This window comes from Strigops habroptila, chromosome 12, assembly GCF_004027225.2.
Source record: "Strigops habroptila isolate Jane chromosome 12, bStrHab1.2.pri, whole genome shotgun sequence".
NCBI classification, from domain to species: Eukaryota; Metazoa; Chordata; class Aves; order Psittaciformes; family Psittacidae; genus Strigops; species Strigops habroptila.
The window spans coordinates 6,018,286-6,036,177 of NC_044288.2; the positions used below are offsets into that span (position 1 = coordinate 6,018,286).

General features: G+C 40.3%; 1 protein-coding gene across 2 annotated transcripts; it reads left to right on the top strand.

The window, feature by feature from the left end:
* Positions 1-1,512: 1,512 nt before the first annotated feature.
* On the top strand, positions 1,513-17,892 carry CLSPN (claspin). Of its 2 annotated transcripts, none has more exons than XM_030503591.1 (25): positions 1,513-1,627; positions 2,445-2,574; positions 3,096-3,559; positions 4,210-4,365; positions 4,727-4,816; positions 5,038-5,110; positions 5,639-5,747; positions 6,345-6,895; positions 7,934-8,125; positions 8,976-9,172; positions 9,700-9,902; positions 10,199-10,263; positions 10,653-10,858; positions 11,335-11,495; positions 11,592-11,818; positions 12,019-12,133; positions 12,841-12,922; positions 13,245-13,360; positions 13,948-14,112; positions 14,204-14,325; positions 14,579-14,706; positions 15,198-15,300; positions 15,949-16,031; positions 16,220-16,381; positions 16,586-17,892. In XM_030503591.1, the coding sequence occupies exons 1-25, from the start codon at positions 1,595-1,597 to the stop codon at positions 16,697-16,699; spliced, it is 4,047 nt and encodes a 1,348-aa protein (XP_030359451.1). In that variant the 5' UTR covers positions 1,513-1,594; the 3' UTR covers positions 16,700-17,892. The 2 variants fall into 2 exon arrangements, with proteins under 2 accessions (XP_030359451.1, XP_030359452.1); XM_030503592.1 differs by having other exon boundaries at positions 12,022-12,133.

Sequence of the window (17,892 nt, forward strand, 5' to 3'; positions counted from 1 at the left end):
ACTCTCAAAACTATTCCTAACACAGCAATGAAATTACAGCTTTGAGTAAGTACAATAAACTGTTTTCCATTTTTTTTTTTTTTTTAATGGCAGACTACCTAGAAAGACCCAAAATTCCAGGAATTTCTAGTACAATATCGCCACCCTTTTTGCATCATTCGTTACTAGTTAGAGAACGGCGTCAGGAAGCAAAGGCCTGCAGAGTTACTGGTTCTTCAGCAAGGAACACAGTGTTCTGCAGAGGAAAAGGACAGATGGTCTTAAATACTGCCTGAATGTTTTGTTTACCTTTGTATAGCTCTAAAAACTCCAAGGTTATTTATTCACAAATGTGAATACATGTTTTAAGCCAGGTAATTTCATTTGTTGCCAAAATTGCTGGCTTCCTTTTCCTTATCTAGTAGGTTAGAGGCAGTATCTTAGTTCTATGGATTAATGGTGGGTTTGTAGAGCCCCCATTACTAAATAGTAATTATTAAATTACTACAGCTTGTGTAGCAACTATAGGAAACCAGAACTGTGTTGTGATGTTTGCAGTGGGTTTTACAGACATTTGCTTTTTTTCACTTCCTCCCTTCTCAGACTTGTTGGCGCTACATGAAGTATCATTGCATATCAGTCCATCTGCTCCCTATCCCCCACGAAGCTGTGCCTTACACTCCAGAACACATACTTTTTTTCTGGGCTTTGCCTTCAGTGACAGCAGATTGCTGCTGTGTGACTTGGAAGAAAAACATTGCTGTAGCAGTATGCTCTACAAATGGTGAATGTAATGATGAAAAAGCACCAAACATCCATAACTCCAGTTCAGAACAAGGTCCCTAACACTCACCCCGCCTCATTGTGCTTCCTCCAGTTGTCAGTGGTAGGAAGTGAGTTGCAAACACCCTTCAAAGTTCTACATTCTAGGGAGGGAAAGAAGAGGTGATACTCCACAGCTGCTTACAAAAAACCAGTTTTGCATTTTTCCATGACTTCTTATGGTTCTGGAGAAGCCTCTTGAGCATTAAGGTTGAGTTCTGACCTGCCATCCTTTCCCCTTTTGGTGGCATTTAGGGCTTATATACTGCAGGCTTGGTGGTGCTATGTGGTAACTCCACTTTACACAGATACACAGGTTCAGGTATGACACCTGTCTCTGCTCAGACTCATCAGCCCCAATTGCTCAGGGAAGGCTTTTGCACTCCCACTAGCACGTACCTGCACGATACCTGGGAACATGCCCGTAGCCTCCAGAGGTAGCTCAGCACCAGGCACTGGTGTTACCTCACGCTGGCTCTAGAGACAGCGCCAGGCTGCCCTCACAGCCCCGCCACGGGAACCGCTTCCTCCTGACAGCAAGGCGGGCTCTGCCACAGGGGTCTCTTATATAGCGCGCGGGTGGCCTGGAAGCGCGAGCAGTGATTGGGCCAGGCGGAAGGGGTGGGGCTACGCGGTAAACCCTCCCAATAAAAAGGCGAGGGGTGGGGCTTGCAGGGCAGTTATTGGCTGCCCCTGGGGGTGGGCGGGGCTGCGGCAGGGCGCGAAGACTCGAAGCGGGTTCGTACGCGGCTGTGTGGCGGGAGCGCTGGTGCAGCGGCAGCGGGCCGGGGCCATGGCGGCGGCGGCGGCTCCCGCTCCCGCTGAGGTGAGTCCTGTCCCTTCGTCTTGCACGAACCGGCTGCTGCTCGTGGTGGTGGTGGTGGTAAAAGCCGCAGCGGCTCACGGTCTGCCTGCGGCCTTGGGGCCCCGCTGAGCGTGGTGCGGCGGACGGCTAGGTAGGGCAGCGAGCGAGGTAGTGGCGCCTCTTTTCTCTGTCGGCGCCGCACCCGCACCGGGCTCGCCGCTCTCTTTACAGCCCGTGCGTCCCGGCACTCCCGGCCGCTCGTCCTTCCGCCTTGCGGCCCGCGGTGCGTGCTGGGAGGGCCGTGCTCGGCCTATCCCCGCGGGCGCGGTGCATGCTGGGCGCTGCGGGGACCGGCTGCGGGGCTCTCTTCGGGACCGCGCGGGTGTCGGTGTCTCCGCTCCCCGGGGGGGTGTCTGTCCATAGTCCCCCCTGGGGCACGGGAGGGGCCATTCTACCGCAGAAGAAGCCGGCACATCGGGCTTGGGCACCTTGTCGTGGAGGAGCCTTTCTAAGGAACCTCCCTAGGTCCCTTTTTAACTAGTTCAGGTGGAATACAGGCGTGAGAGAATGAAGTTTGCATTGTAATGGCTTTAAATAATAACCAGTGCAGTCAGCTGGTTTGTAGATTCTCTTTTCGTATGTGCAAGCTGGCCTTAAGTATTAGTAAGTTGACATAATGTCATCTCCCTTCACATAAATACCAAATAATTCTTATAATAGTGATGTGTGTCTATATAACTGTGTGTAAGGGGTTAGCCAAGGTTTTGGAATGAAGTTCAGCGCCAAGAGTCATTACTACATAACGTGACAGTAAGGAAAATCTGATTTTGCTTTGTAGCTTCCGTTAGAAGATTTGAATTCAGACTTGCAGAAACCCCTCGACAGTGACTCTGACAGCGGACAGGGCAGCTGTGAAACAGCCTCTCCGGGTCTCCTCAGCAAGGGGGCAGCGTCTCCTGATGACAGAGGTCTGTAGTGCTTCCATGAATTGTGCCTGGTAGTTGCTACCTTCAATGATGTGTTTTCCAGTTTACAAACACCTTTTCAGGATGTTATTGTGGCTTAACCTCTAAGAACTCAAAATGCCTCTTCTGTTGCTCAGAGTGTGGGCAGAGATCTGTAAGTCTTTGAAAACATTTTTTCTGAGGTACTGAAAGGGAAATGTTAAATGGGATATGGGTCTCTTAATTGCTTATTTCCCTTCTTTTTGTTATTTGCTTAACCTGTGGAGTGACTGGGCTTTACTAGTATTTCAAGGCAAGTCGCTATCAGTGAAGGATTTTCAGCTTTGTCTTTTTTTAAAGGTTAAAAGCCTATAAACAATTTGGATCAATTATATACAGCTCTACAGGCAGAAGGGGATTTTGAAAACCTGAGTTCAAGCTGATTTGCTTACTAATGTGTAACTTTATGTTGAACTGGTTGTTAATTAACATGTGGCATTTTCCTCCCTGTAGCATGCATCATTCCTTTTAATATATTTTATCAGATTCAGAGGAAGAGATTTTTGTACGTAAAAAGGCAAAAAGCAAGAAGGTGCTTCAGGACAGTGAGAGTGAGGATGGAGAGGATGGTGGCTCTTTTATGCAGAATGGAACTCCAGGCGAAGACAAGGAAAATGGGGAGGAAGAAGAAAACATTACAGCCCAGAGGAAAAAGAAACCTCATAGGATTCGCCAAGGCCTCTTAGATAGTGATGATAGTGACACTGGTGACCAACTGCAGGCTGAAAGCCTTGAAACAAGCAGGAGGTCTTGCTTGCCTGAGGATGAGTTGGAAGAGGAGAGACCCCTAAAATCTGGGAAAAAGTACAGAAAACATAAGCAACATGAAGAAGAAGAAGAAGAAGAGACAACAAAAAATGCTGTGGGAAAATCAAGAAGAAAAAAAGAGAAGGAGAGACGAGCCGAGTCCATTAAAAAGCTGAAAAAAGAGAAGCAGCCTAGCACAGAGGTATGTATTTTGGCAGAAAAATCTGAGATATTTTCCCAGCTAAGTTACATTACTGCATTTGGCTATTATGTCCCAGTATTGCTGGTGTCCACATTACCACAGAAGGCGTGGTATCCACAGAACACCACAAGGAGCGTAGCAGTTTCATCCGCAGAGAAAGCGCGAACCACAGCGCTTGATGGTTTAATGTCAGTGCATGTTAAGCTAGGCAGAAATTCTTGGAGTTTTTTGGGGGTTTGTGACATGCACGAACTGCTCTGATTGGTATTTCAGCTTTCTCTGTGTTGCTGTGTTTCTAGAGGAAGCTTTGGGCTACTTTCAAATTGGAATTCTGGTCTGGATAAATGGCTGGTTGGGAGGTTGTATATTGTTGCTATTTATAAAATGCATACTTCAAGTGTTAATTTATTCTTTCTGAGCCATTTTGGTCTTTAGTCACTACTGAAATTCCCTACTTACCATACACATAGGGAATGCTGCTCCAGCAGTGAATATGACTGGCTTGCAGGGCACGCGAGATGCTAGATTAAACACGACGTGTACTTTTTCTAACCTCTTTCATCAAGACCTTTTGAGAGTCAAATTAATGTTAAAGAACTGAAAGAGATCTTCTGAAATTAATTACATAAATATTTTACTCTTATGGCAAGCACATAGGTGGTGGTGAGAGGTATCCTTTAAATGACAGTGGATGTCTTCTTGATGACAAAGAACTCTTTGATAATGGCTTAGAAGAGGAAGACGAGGATGAAGAGTCAATAGAATCAATACGAGCAGCAGTGAAAAACAAAATGAAAAAATACAAGGTAACATTTACTAGTGATACAAGATTATTGGTTATTAGTGGGAAGTCTTGTACCTGCGCATGTGCTAAAACTTTTTTTGACAATGGTGGGCTTCTACTGCTATGACAGAGGAGAGGATAGTCCTTTGCTTTTTGTCCTTGGAGAGATGTTGTCCTGGAAAGTTATTAAGATAAGGCTATAGCAGGAGCTTTGGAAATCTGCCATAAGTATTATGTGGGATTTGTTTTGGTTTATGAGAATACTTGCTGGGTTTCCTGACCAGTGGTGATTCTGTACAATCATTTCTTACTTCTGACTTCTTTGCCTTTGGTAGTGCCTGTGTATCTAGACAACTAAATCAGTTTCTTTTTATGCGCTGTAGAGCAAAGAACGGTTTCCTCAGGATGAAGGCTACAAACATGTATTTGATGATGAGGATGAGGAACCTGTAGTAAAAGAACCAAAAAGGAAGGTGAAGTATTCTTCGTTTTAAAGTTTTCCATCGTTGCAGCAACTCAAATGTGTTTTGTATGCACACTGCCCAATAGTTTTGTTGATTTGCTGGTTATGATTTTCCTTTTTTTTTTCACTGGCTGTTTTATTCTGACTCCTTTCTCTTTGAAAGTGGGAAGTATAAACTTAGTCCCATATTTTGTTTTCTGACTTCAGAAGCTTTTCTTTCCTTTCTTTAAGGAGCGGAAAGCAGCAAGGTTGAGTAAAGAAGCCATTAAACAACTGCATAGTGAGACCCAACGACTTATTAGAGGTAAAACTTTGTATATAGAGGGGTATAAAGTATTAAAAACAGGGGAGAAATGAAAAGAATTTATTTGAAAGGTTAGAACCTTCTTTCACCTAGCATGAGCTATTCAGGGCTGAAGGGAGCAAGGACTCTATTTTTATTCAAGGACATGTTAGGTGTCTTTGTAACTAATGAAAAAATGTAATTGTGCAAACGCTTGAGCCTGAAAACTTGTATTAAGTTAGTGCAATATTTAGAGCTTGATAGGCATGCAGTAAAATTAAAACCGGTCCTGCCATCCTGATACTAACATCACAGTTAATTTGCTGATGAATCTATGGACATGTTGCAAATTTGGTTTTCAAGACTGTTGCAATTGGCAATCCTTCCCAAACAGCAGTGTTTGCTGTATTCAAGTTTAAACTGTGCTGTTTATGCCTAGTCATATGTCTCTGCTGCAAAATACTTGTCAAGCTTGTCTGAATTTCAGAGATATCAAATAAATGCCTTGGATGATGTTTTAAATGTTCTTTCACCTCCTCTCCCTGGTAGAATCGTCGGTGTCTCTCCCATATCATGTGCCTGAGGCCAAAAGCATTCATGACTTCTTCAAGCATAGACCTCGACCGGTATGTCAAGGAAATGCCATGGCATTACTGAAGTAAGGACTTAAACCTTCCTCATATCTTTTCATAAATTTTGAGGCTAACCAGACTTGTGCATGCTATAGGTGTTGTACAGACATATACATGTGCTCAGTGTGTACAGTCACAGCTCTTTTCTGGTTTAATTTTAGCTGTTGCTTTGACTATAATTCTGTGAACACCTGGAAATTAGGAGTATGGCACTGTTAATATAAGGCAATGCTCCACTCTTGATACAGTTGTACTATTGAAGTAATCAGGGCCTAGTAGTAACTCCAGATGAAGTAACGTGCTCATGCAAAGTTATTTTAATGTCGTTCTGACTGAATCCCAACATTTTACTTGTACTAGTTCTTTTGAGTAATGTGTAGTAAAATATTTAAGCTACTATAGTCACTAAATCTAGTATAGTACTAAATGTCACTAACTAGTACAAACTCTTTATGCTTTTCACTTCCTTATCTCCTCAAAATGAACTTTCTCATGCTTTTGTCCTTCACCTCTTCTTACACATTAATGACAATAATTGGAAAATTATTTCTTTCTCTTGGAGTTTGTTCTCATCCTCTTTTTCTGTTTCACAATAGCCATGGGTGATATATTTCTTTTGTTAGGTCCTCTAAATACCAGCTATCCCTAAATGAAGAGCCTGCAGACAGTAAGAACTTGAGCACAGATTGCAAAGATGGACATATAGAAAGTGATCAATCAGCAGCTAATGAACCAGAAACAATTCTTGGCAAAGATGTTGGTATTACTGTGAACAAGCCTCTCGCTGATGTAGGGAAGAACTTGACAGAAGACTGTGCTGAAAAGTCCCAGCAGGACAGTGACAATTGTGAGACAGTTGCGACTGTAACAACTGATAATACAGAACAACAGCACTCTGACTTCCTAAGCACTGATTGTCGTGAACAAAAAGAGAATGAAATTCCTTTAGCAGTTGATGGAGCTGCCCTTGAGCAAAGAGGTGAAACAGCACCAGATGTACAATGTGAAAAAAGCAATCAACAAGAGGAGCCTGGAGTGGCGGCACGGCCTGAAAAAGTGAGGAAGTCCAAGTTGGATAAACTTCGTGAACTGGGAATAGACCCGTCCATCAAGCCAAGAATCAACTCTGGCAATGAATCCTTTATAAACCTGGATGAATCTGATTCAAGTAAAGGTATCACTTTTATTGTTGCAATTCTATCACATCGGTCCAAGTAAGCAGAGTTAATCTGACTTTAACTGGAAGATCTCCAATTTCTTTCAGGCCTGATCTCTGTCCTGTTTAGGTGATAGGACAGGCAGGCATGTTCACTTACTACTATGGATTCTTTGCTTAATGGTGGTATCCCTTTTCTTTCAGCTGATGCTTAAAAGGGAAATTGTGAGTCTTTAATACTTGAAAGCTCAAAGGGCTGCTCAGTGATAACTATTTAATGATGAAAGGTTTATTTCCATTTTGCCATCGTGAATTATGTTGGTACTTAAAGCACATGGGAGCATATTTTCAAATGGATTCAAAACAAAACATGCAGTAATTATCTGGCAGGAAAAACAGGCCTGTGTTCCAGAGTGTTTACCACTGACTGTATTAAAAGGCAAGGCTGGATAGCAAGCAAAAGGTTACTTTTGTAGCAAGAATGTCTTTTTAGGCACTGGAATTTGAACATCTATTCATCAATATTAAATAGTTGACCTTGTTTCAGGGGAAGATAGCAAATGATTAGGCAATTTTATAACTCCATTACATCTATTATGTATTAGAAGATACTAAAAGGATGTCTAAAGATGCTAAAGGGTTGGATGCTACTTCCATGCATGGAGGAAACTGATCTCTGCCAAGAAACATGTTTTTCTCAGCCGTGGGTGTCTGGTTTTAGATACTTGGGTTAACAGAAATTGGAACTGGAAGGCTAGACATGGAAGTGAATTGATCTTATGGGTAAACTGTGGTTAATAGTAAGGTAATTTAATATTAGCTAATAGCAATTAAGTACAAGTTACATCAGAAATATTCTGTAATGGTTTATTGTTTTAATAGTCAAATAGAATGGGTTTGCAAATATTTTAATAAAGAATTGGAGTTTTTAACTAACTTCCTTGGGGGGGGGGAAAATCTCAAGGCCTACTCTTGACACATTAATATTCAATGCTTTTAAATGCTATTAAATGAATTTAATTTGCATTTTAAAGTTTAATTAATATGTATTTAAAGAATTAGAAGCCTTGAAAGCACGTTTCTTGAAGCACACTCTTCAAACGTCAAAACCCAAAGTTGAACGGACCGTAAACATGAACATTATTCGTAAGGAGACTACATCTGAAGGAAAAGAGGAACTAAAGGCAGATGTGGTCCCAGCAGTGTTAGCTGCAGAGAGCCTGGATGGAACAGTCCACACCAAGCCAGGTTGGTGTGGGAGAAGTGATGATGGTTGAATTGGGAACTGTCTTCCCCTCCCTCCCCCCCTGCCTTATTTCCCCCTTTCCCAGTATTGCCCTATGAAATACAAGTGAAGGGATCTACATCTGTGAAATTAGGGTTTTCCCTCTAATGGATAGTCCTGTTTTAAAAAAGAATCTTGAATAGACCTCTTAAATAGCACTGCCCAGTGTAGAACAGCCTCAGTCAGATCTTTGTGACTGGTTCTCTGGATTTCTTCTCTGTACCAAAATTCTGTATAAACAGCTATCCACACTGTTGGACGCTTTCCATCAGCCCTCTGAATCAGTGCTCAGACTTCTGAACTATTGCCATTTATTAGATCTCTCATACTTCCTTATTTCTATACTGCAGTTTCTAATAGAATTGTGTGTATTTGCAAACAGAATTTTCATGTGACTCTCCTATAGTATCAGTTGGAAAAACAAATAGATTCTTTGGCTGGTTTTATAAGCACGTGTTATTTTTAGCTGCTCTTATTTCCTGTGCTGTAGCACATCTGCCCGTGGTAACTGAATGCTCTTGTTCCCAAAAGAGAGAGTGGAGAGACAGATTCTATTCTCAGTGTGCTCCACTAGTGGAGTTTATGGATAATGAGGCATCTTGATAATTCATGAGATTGTCTTGTCTCTAAATTGAGCTCATTGAAACTGCTCCAGCTCTTACAGCTGCCAGATCAATTCATAAAAACATTTAAACCCAAGTAACTTTTCCCTTTTCATGCCTGTAGTTACGCTCGATTTGGATGCTGGAAGGCACTGAGGTTAAGGATTCGCTGTCGTACATCTAATGGGTTCATTTATTCACTTCTGTCCAGGTGAAAAGCTCCAAGCACTGAAGGCTAAACTCCAGGAGGCCATGAAACTCCGCAGGTCTGAGGAACGCCAGAAGCGGCAAGCGTTGTTTAAACTGGATAATGAGGAGATGTTGGAGGAAGAAGAAGAAGAGGAGGAGGAGGAGGAGGAGGAAGAGATGACAGATGAGTCTGAGGAAGAGGAAGAAGGCAATCATGAGGTCTGTAGGCAACATTTTTGCAGAACATACAGCTTCTCAATTCTGCTGCCTCCCTCCAATGAAATGAGACTTTTGTATGTTAGTAATAGGGAAATTGGGAAGAGTTCTTCCTAGAAGCTAAAAAATTGCTGTAGTTGGCATGTTCAGGGTTTGGATTGTCTAAGACTGAATTTATTCATATTTTCTTTTCATATTTCTTTGCTTAAACAGTACCAAAACCAAATAGAAGTGTATAAAAGATTGCTTCTCTTTTTATATATCCTTGGCTCTTTGCTAGCAGGGGATAATCTGAAGTTACCTGCCCAATCTGGGGTAGGATTTGCCTTGGCCTTTCCTTTTGAAAAAGGATCAGAATAGCTTGGCTGTTTCAAGCACCTCTGTGTCAGTTGTCTGAGTGGAATAGGTGCATGTAAGAACTGTGAATGTCGCTCAGCTTCATCCTCTGTGTGCTAAAATGTTTTCTTGAAAAGAATGCAAGGAAGCTGACAGATCAAAGAATCTCTGCTGTGTTTGGGGATGTGTTTTAGAATGTGGAATTTCTGCTTGGTGAAGCAGAGGAGGATAATGAAGATACAGAAGAGAAACATGTTGAAGATGGTGATAAAGAAACTGACAAAGAATCAGTAGATGGAGAAAAGCTGGAGAAATCTGTGCACTGTGATTCTGTTCTCAAACCACCTTCAACAGAGTCTACATTGATGCTTTTTAAGGACAGCTCCTCAAAAATGGGGTAAATAAACTAGACTTTAAAAATTATGCCTGAGCAATTTAAAATTTACATTTAAAATACACAGGTATTCTTAAAGTACTTTTTATAGGTATTTTCTGTTTTGTTCCAGTAGTTGTATGTGCATTCATATATATTTGCTTTAAAGAACTTAATGACTGTAACTGTTGCTTAGTGGAATAATTGAAGTGTACTAGATGTATTTTGGTGTGTTACCTTGTGTTTTGCAATTAGGTTTGACAGACAAGCATGTTCATCTTGTATATACTGACAAATCTATTTTATTTAATGAATTGCAGATATTCTCTTCCTGATGAGAAACTTGAAATGGAAGAAGCTGCAGACAAAGGACCTACCAAGTTAGGTAAAGTAGAACTATTTTGGTAACTAGTGCTTTTTTCTTTGGCACACACAGAAGCTTCTATTTGAGATGATATTTGATATCTTTGTTATTTCATCACTTCTGTAGTTATACAGTATGATTATAAAAGTTTAGACTGGCAAAAAGATGGGAGGTCTTCAAAAAACTAGAGGAAAATAAAGTTCAGAATAATAGTGGAAAATATATAGAAACGGTCAGAAATCAGTAAGATGAAATTCAGTAAGAAGTGTAATATGCACCTTTTGAAGAAAGAAATCCAACATGAGCACGAGAGTGAATTTCTAGCAAGGTGTCAGTGTTGCAAAATAGTATCTTGAGGTTTTACTGGACCACAAAAGAAGTTAAGCACTGTATTGATGATTTTTTTCCAGAGGATGACGATTCGTTTTCCTTACCAACATTAGCAAAAGAGAATAGCCACAACAGCAGCTTTGAGTTGATTGGCTCCATGATTCCATCGTATCAGCCCTGTAACAAACAGACATCACGTGGAGGGAACTTCTTATCTGCAGCAGGAGGTTTCAGGTCGCCTTCCCCAGGTTTTTTCAAAACAAGCTTTATCAGCTCTGCTTCCAAGGTAAGGTTCTGAGGCCTATTCCTATCATATATTAACTCAGTGGGTAGTGAATAAATGTGTTTTATTGTGCCTGTCAGATCTATCAAAAAAAGTAATACCAGAAGGCAGCATCTAGCTAAATACTCTTATGTGAGTAAGGTTTCAGAAAAGCAAATTGTCCCTGGAGTTCAAAATATCTCTGCACTGGAAAGGATAAAAATGACATTATAAAAACTTATATTCTGAAACTTCAAAGAAAAGATGCTGTAATCTGTGTTTTATATCTAAAACATGTACATTGTAAATAGTTTTTTAACCATACTTACTTGGGCTACACAACAGTGAACTCCAATGATTTATCAGAGCAGTCTGGACTTACTTGATTCCTGCATGGTGTTAATCCTTCAAAATAGCTTAAATGTTTTATCCCACTTTTGCTTTTGAATTCTAGGCTTGCAAGACAAATGACTTGTATATTTGTATATTCCTTTGACTAGAGCTCAGGAAAGACATCTGAGCCCTCTCTTCCCATAGAAGATTCCCAGGATCTGTATAATGCCTCTCCTGAACCAAAGAGTTTATTTCCAGGGGCTGGGGAGTCCCAGTTTCAATTTTCTCTGGAAGATGACACTCAGAGCCAGCTGCTTGATGCAGATGGGTAAGTAATAGGTGTAAAGCATGGCATTTTGTGCCCTTTAACAGAAATAGGACATAGAGACCAGCAAGATCTTTCTAACTACAGCCTTTCTTTCAGGTTTTTGAATGTTGGACAACATAGGAGTAAATACCAGTCCTCCAAGCATCAGCTGACTCTGGCTAGTATGGATGAGAATGCGATGGATGCCAATATGGATGAATTACTGGATTTGTGTTCTGGAAAGTTTAGCAGTCAAGCTGAACACGTGCCAAATACCAGCAGCAACAAAAAGCAGAACATGGAAGAATTGCTCAATCTTTGTTCAGGAAAATTCGTGTCTCAGAGTACGTCTTGGATTCTGTTTTCAGCTTTGCTTGATTTATAAGCTTTATGCCAAGGAGCTAATGCCAAATGTGGAACTTATGAGAGCATTAACAATTACTCCCCTTTGTGGGACCATGCTGTTATTTCTAGGATGCTCTCTGACATTGGAAGAGCAGAAGTATATCTGTCTGATAAGTTGCCATCTTATTACTTTTTGTAGCAGGTTCCCCAACATGGGCATCTTCAGTATCTTCCAAGGCAGAAAAAGACAGTGACATAGAAGATCCAATGGCAGAAGCTCTAGCACTTTGTTCAGGCTCCTTTCCCACAGACAGGTTAGCATTGTTCTTCCTAAAATCTACAAAAGCTTGCAGTGGTACTTGTCTTGTTTCACTCCTAATGTGTTTTCATGTTCAACTTCAAAATGCTGTAAGCAAAAGTGTGGTCTGTTTTGGAGGTGAAAGAGAGGAATAGTGCAAATTACTTGACAATCACTCTCTAAATTGGCAGCATGTACCATTTCCCACAGTTCAGTGAAGGGAAATTCTGCTTTGTCTTTCACTGATAGTAAAAAGTGTTGAACTTTCCTCAAACTGAGACAACGTTGTTAGAAAGTAGGATTTTTGGGTTCTGTTCTGGGCTGTTGCCAAACCACTGGAACCAAATCTAAGTTGGATACTTGCATTTTTTCCATTGATTAAATGAGAAAAGTATATGGCTGCCTAACAAAAGGATAATGAGGCTTAACAAATGGGAGTGCTAGAGGGATGGAAGAGGAATTTTAGAGGGGAACAAACCCAGAAATTAGTACTTGTCCCATGGTTTCTGCAAGTGAAGACCTGAGGTCTTAAAACATTAGTTCTAGTGGGGATTTGGGGCACTTAAAGCTAGATGCTGCTGAGAGACTGTAGCTCTTTGAGCACTCGCAGGTATTACTTGATAGCAGCTGATGTAGTGGTTGAAACTTTGCCTTGAATGATTGCAAAGCCATCATTGGAGGTGGAAAGAAAATGTGTATTTCTTTCATTCACTTTTCCCTTAGGGAAGAGGAAGATGAAGAGGAGCAAGAAGAACTCGGTGGCTTTCAGCTTTTAACAGATGACAATGCCTTTGAAAGTGAAGAGGTATGAACCGATGGAGCAAGGCAACTGCTGCAGCATTCTAACTAAGAGAATTCCATTTATCTCCTTAGTTTTTTAATTATAGCCATCAATACAAAGTATTGATACTTCCATATCAAGCTACTGAAGCTATTTTAAGAGCAATGTTTGGATCATTTTAAAAATCTCCTTAATATTATGGTATACTGGATAAAGCATCATAGCACAGCAAATCCTGTGAAAAATCTCTGCTGGTTTAGTCTGTGTTATTGATTGAAAAGAAGCTGACATTACAAAGCAATGCACTTTCAGAAATCTATTAATCCCTGAAAACTATCTTTGACAGGATGAAAAAAGTGGAGACAGTGATGGCGAAGAAGCAGAAATGAGTGGTGAAGAAGCAGAAATGAGTGATGAAGAAGAACAATTGTTAAGACATAGACGAGGCTTGAAGAAAAAATTGTAAGTAAATCTTTTTTGTATCTTAATTGTCAGACAGAATAGAATATTAATAGCACTAGGAATTTGGTCTGTAATTATTCCATCCTCAGCATTAGTAGCTAATGATTATGTGGTGTTGTCTCTGGCTGGTTGTTTTACCTTAGTGCTGTTGCGTTGAATGATTTTAACTCTGTTTGCTGGTGGGTTATAGAGGATTTCCATTATAATTTTCATTATAGATGGAAATCAAAAGACAACAGTGAAAGCAGTGCAACAGGTTTTTTTTTTTTTTTTTGACCAAGAAAAGGGATGCAAGAGTATTGCTGTCATTCCTCATATCTTAAGATATTTATTTGTTCTAGTAAGTAAAACATCTAGTTGGCACTTATCATTGCCATCCCATTTGGTAGGCAACTGGCAAGGAATGTGGTGATGATAACTTAGAGTGCTGCATGTTGGTAGGCTGTGCATGTTAGATGTACAAGAACCAAAGTAATTTCTTATTTAGGATATGTTTGTTTTATGTCAGAAGATAAATCTTGCTTTCAGAAGGTTTGTGTGATGACTATTGGTCTACTGAACTGAACTCTTTTAATGTGCTTTTATAGAAGACTGCAGGAATTCATGGAGGATGAGGCAGAGCTGTCGGGGAGTGATGTGGGAAGTGAGGATGAATATGATGGTGAAGACCTCAATGAATATGAAGAAGAGATGATTGATGAGGAACTCCCTAACGAAGAGGAATTAGAAAATCAAGTACAGAAATTACACATGTCAGTGACAGTATTAGCATGTATTTTTGTGTGTGAAGTCATGGCTCTTGGCTAATCATTTGGACTAACTCCCTTTCTCCGGGGTTGACAGGAAGGCAATGCTAGATGATGACAAGCGCCAGTTACGCCTGTACCAGGAGAGATACCTCATTGATGGTGACCTGCATAGCGATGGCCCTGGCAGGATGAGGAGATTCAGATGGAAAAACATAGGTGCCTTTCTAATGCATAGTTAATAGATGGCGTGAAAGATTGGGAAGAGTGTGTGTGTAGATGAAATAGCTCTCAATAGTCCTCCAGAAGTAAATAAGGTCTGTCAGAAATGAACTGGGGGGAGGATGTTTGGTTTTGGGGTTGTTTGCTTGCTTGCTTGGTTCATTTGGCTTGGGGGGTTTTTTGTGATTTTACATATTTTATGCCTCTTTTAAAATTGATGGGTTTGGGGTTTTTTTCTTTCTTTGTCTAGATTATGCTTCACAGGTTGACCTGTTCCAGAGGGACTCAGATAATGATGATGAAAATGAACAATTTGATGAGACAGAAGTGAAATGGAGGAAAGAGCGATTTGAACGAGAACAGTGGCTTCGTGAGCAGGTATTAGTGACCTTTAAGAAAGGCATCTTGCTTAGTTTGTACCATAGCTAGATATGAAATTGCTAGCTCCTCAAGTTTAAACTCTAGAAACAATACTGTTCCTAAATGTATCTTTGAATTCATCATGAATTCTACTCTTCTACAAATATTGTACAAAGAGAAACTAATTCAGAAGGGAGAGGCCAAACAAATACACTCTGAAACAAGTCAGCTTCAAAGCTGGACTAAATCTGCTCTGCTGCTTCAAGTTTTGCAAGTTTCAGTGTTAGGTCAGATTCATCAGCTGAATGTGATGCTATAGGTTTGCTGTTCATGAATAGAATAAGATGATAAAGTATCTAAGAAATTGCAACGCATATTTACAGTACAAAGTAAATAAAAATGAATGTATTAATTTACATAACAAGAAGACTTGGTCTACTTAAAATAACAAATGTTTGTTCCTAATATGAACTTTTCCAACTTTACAAAGTGTTTTCTCTCTGCTACAGAAGGAAAAAAATACAGAGCAGGAGGAGGAGGAAGAAATAGGTGAAGACAGCCAGTTCATGAAGCTAGCAAAAAAAGTAACTGCCAAATCCCTACAGAAGAAAGGTAAGCTTACTTGTTATTGAAGTGACAATCAAATAAGAGAAAAAGTTCAACTTTCAGTCAGCACTTGTGGTCTCCAGGGAAACAGGCCATGGATCAGGAAACTCATGTCTAGTTTTCTTATACCAGTCCCAAGCTCAAGTCTTCCAGAACTTAAAAAGCTGAAGGCATAAAAGTATTGAAAATATGCAACTGCAAGGTGTGTGATAATTGTATGTATTTACATCATAAAATATTATATTTCTTCTTGAAACAAATGGTGTAGAATGGAAATATATCTTTTAGTCTTTTAGTCCCTTTGCTTGCCTTTAAGTTGCAGAGAAGTGGACTGTTAGTGACATACAGCCTAGCAGTTTCTCCAAATACCTGTGACTTAAGGAAAAACTATGTAACGTAGTGAAAACAAATATAAGTTTTCCTTGGTTGTGGCAAAAACATGACTCAAGATAAAAGCTGTTTCAAGACCAAATTTTCCCTTCTGACTGATAGAACTAATTGCCAGTCATCTCTGTTGTATGGCTCATAGTATACTTTGATGCAGATTCCTATACACATAGTATTTACTGTCTGTCATCAATTTCTCAGTTCAATATAAAATTATAGCCTTTCAAATGAAGTTCAGAACCTGACGTTTTCCTCTGTCTCTCTTAGCAAGCCCAGCAGTAGTGGCACAAGACACAACGCTATTACCCAGGAACCCGTTTGAAGCATTCAGACCAGCCAGTGACGTCCAGGTTGGTGATGGTTCTGAAAAACGGCATTTCCAAACCACATCTGCAGATCACAGCAGTCAGCTGCCCCTAGGCTCTGGCCATTTCTAGTTTCCACAGTAGGGAGTAGTTTTTCTATTAAGAGTAACCTACTGGAAGAGCTGTCTTTTGCTTGTGCAAGTGGTATAACGCAGCATTTCTTTGTTCTTCAGATAAAAAGCGGGTCTCTACTGAACAGACCTAAAGCTGTCCTTCAGAAACTAGCAGCAATATCAGATCTTAATCCAAATGCACCTCGAAATTCAAGGAATTTTGTCTTTCATACACTTTCCCCAGACAAGAGTGAAGAGGCAAAGGAGAAATCCAAACTTCAGGTAAAGATCGTTGTGGAATGTGCTGCCAGTTGTGTAGATCATCTGAATGTACAGGCACAAAGCACTGCCAAGCAGTTAAGAGCTTTGCTGTTTCAAATATTCTCTATGATTACTTAGTGTGTGCTTTTGCACCAAATAATTCTCTCATAATTCAGAATTTGAACTTTTTGGAGATTTTATATATTCTAATTTATCTTATTGTAGGTGAAGAAAAGAGGTCCTTCTGCAGTAATAACACCTCTGGCCAAACGGTCCAGAGTGGACAGCACAGAGGAAACAAGTCAAAGCCGAAGCATATTCCAGTACTTGGAGAGCTGAGTATTTCTGTTTAGGGCCAGAGGTTGTATCTGGTCTCTTTGCCAGCTGTGTTTTATCTTGCAAATCTGCCAGCAATCATCAGGAAGGTAAACAAGTTGCTGTATGCTCTTGAGCTGTCACTTAGTTCACAAGTTCCAGTAATTTCCAGGCAATGGTCTTGTTTATTCCCCTTTTTTCTCAGTTCTCTGTGGCAAATGAGAGCACAAAATCCATGCTTGGTTTGGAATGAAATGCTGACTTGGTCTTTCCCAAGATTTAAGGAAACTTGTACACTACTTTATACTGTCCTCACAGAATCTCACCTGTTTCAGTGGTATCAGTTCCATCTGAAAATACCATTTGTGTGACAGGTATGGTGCAGAAATGCTGCTGTTTGCTTAAAGCACAGATGAAGGAGGTATTTCTGCAATTTGGGGTAAGAGAAAGCAGTGTTAACTGTGGCGGGACATATGTTGTTTACACTTGCAGTATGAAGCTGCCTATGGCTTCCTCCGGTGTCGTATTTTCTCTAATGCTAAGCATTTATTAGCTTGATGTTTTAAGAAGCACTAATTTATATTTGAAACGTATACTTTTAAAAAAGGTCCCAGTCTTTTATGAGGCAGTTTAATAATGATTTCTTTCCAAGCTATATTCATACACGTGTGTGTATGTGTGGGGAGAGGGAAAAATGTGAATAACGTGGGAGAGGAAAAGGAGGTATGTCAGGGGGGTTTCTTTGCTTTGAGTGGGGAGCTGTTTGGTTTGTTTTGCCCAACTGAAGGCTCTTAAATAATCCATTCCTGCTGCACTCATCCAAGAGAAATCATCCATTTCTGAAGAGCTGGTAGTGAATGGCCCTCCCTAGAACAAGGAAATTAGATTATAAAGACCCATCCACAGCTATTGTAAAGAAGAAAGAAACCTGAGACAGAATATAAAGCATTTCTGACCTTTCTGGTTACATGTTGAATGTGTTAAAGTAGGGACCAGATAATAGTAATAGCCCTCTCTGTAAGACTAAACATCTTTAGGACTTGATGTCACATACCGAGGTTGGTGACTCTGTTGCATAAGTGTCCTAAACTGTAAATTTTGTACCATCACATGCCTGGTGTGCTACGTGTAAAATATTTTACTGTATATTATGTTTATAAAGAATTATGGTACTAATTGGAGTGCAACTTTACAATAAAACCTGGTTTTAATTTTGA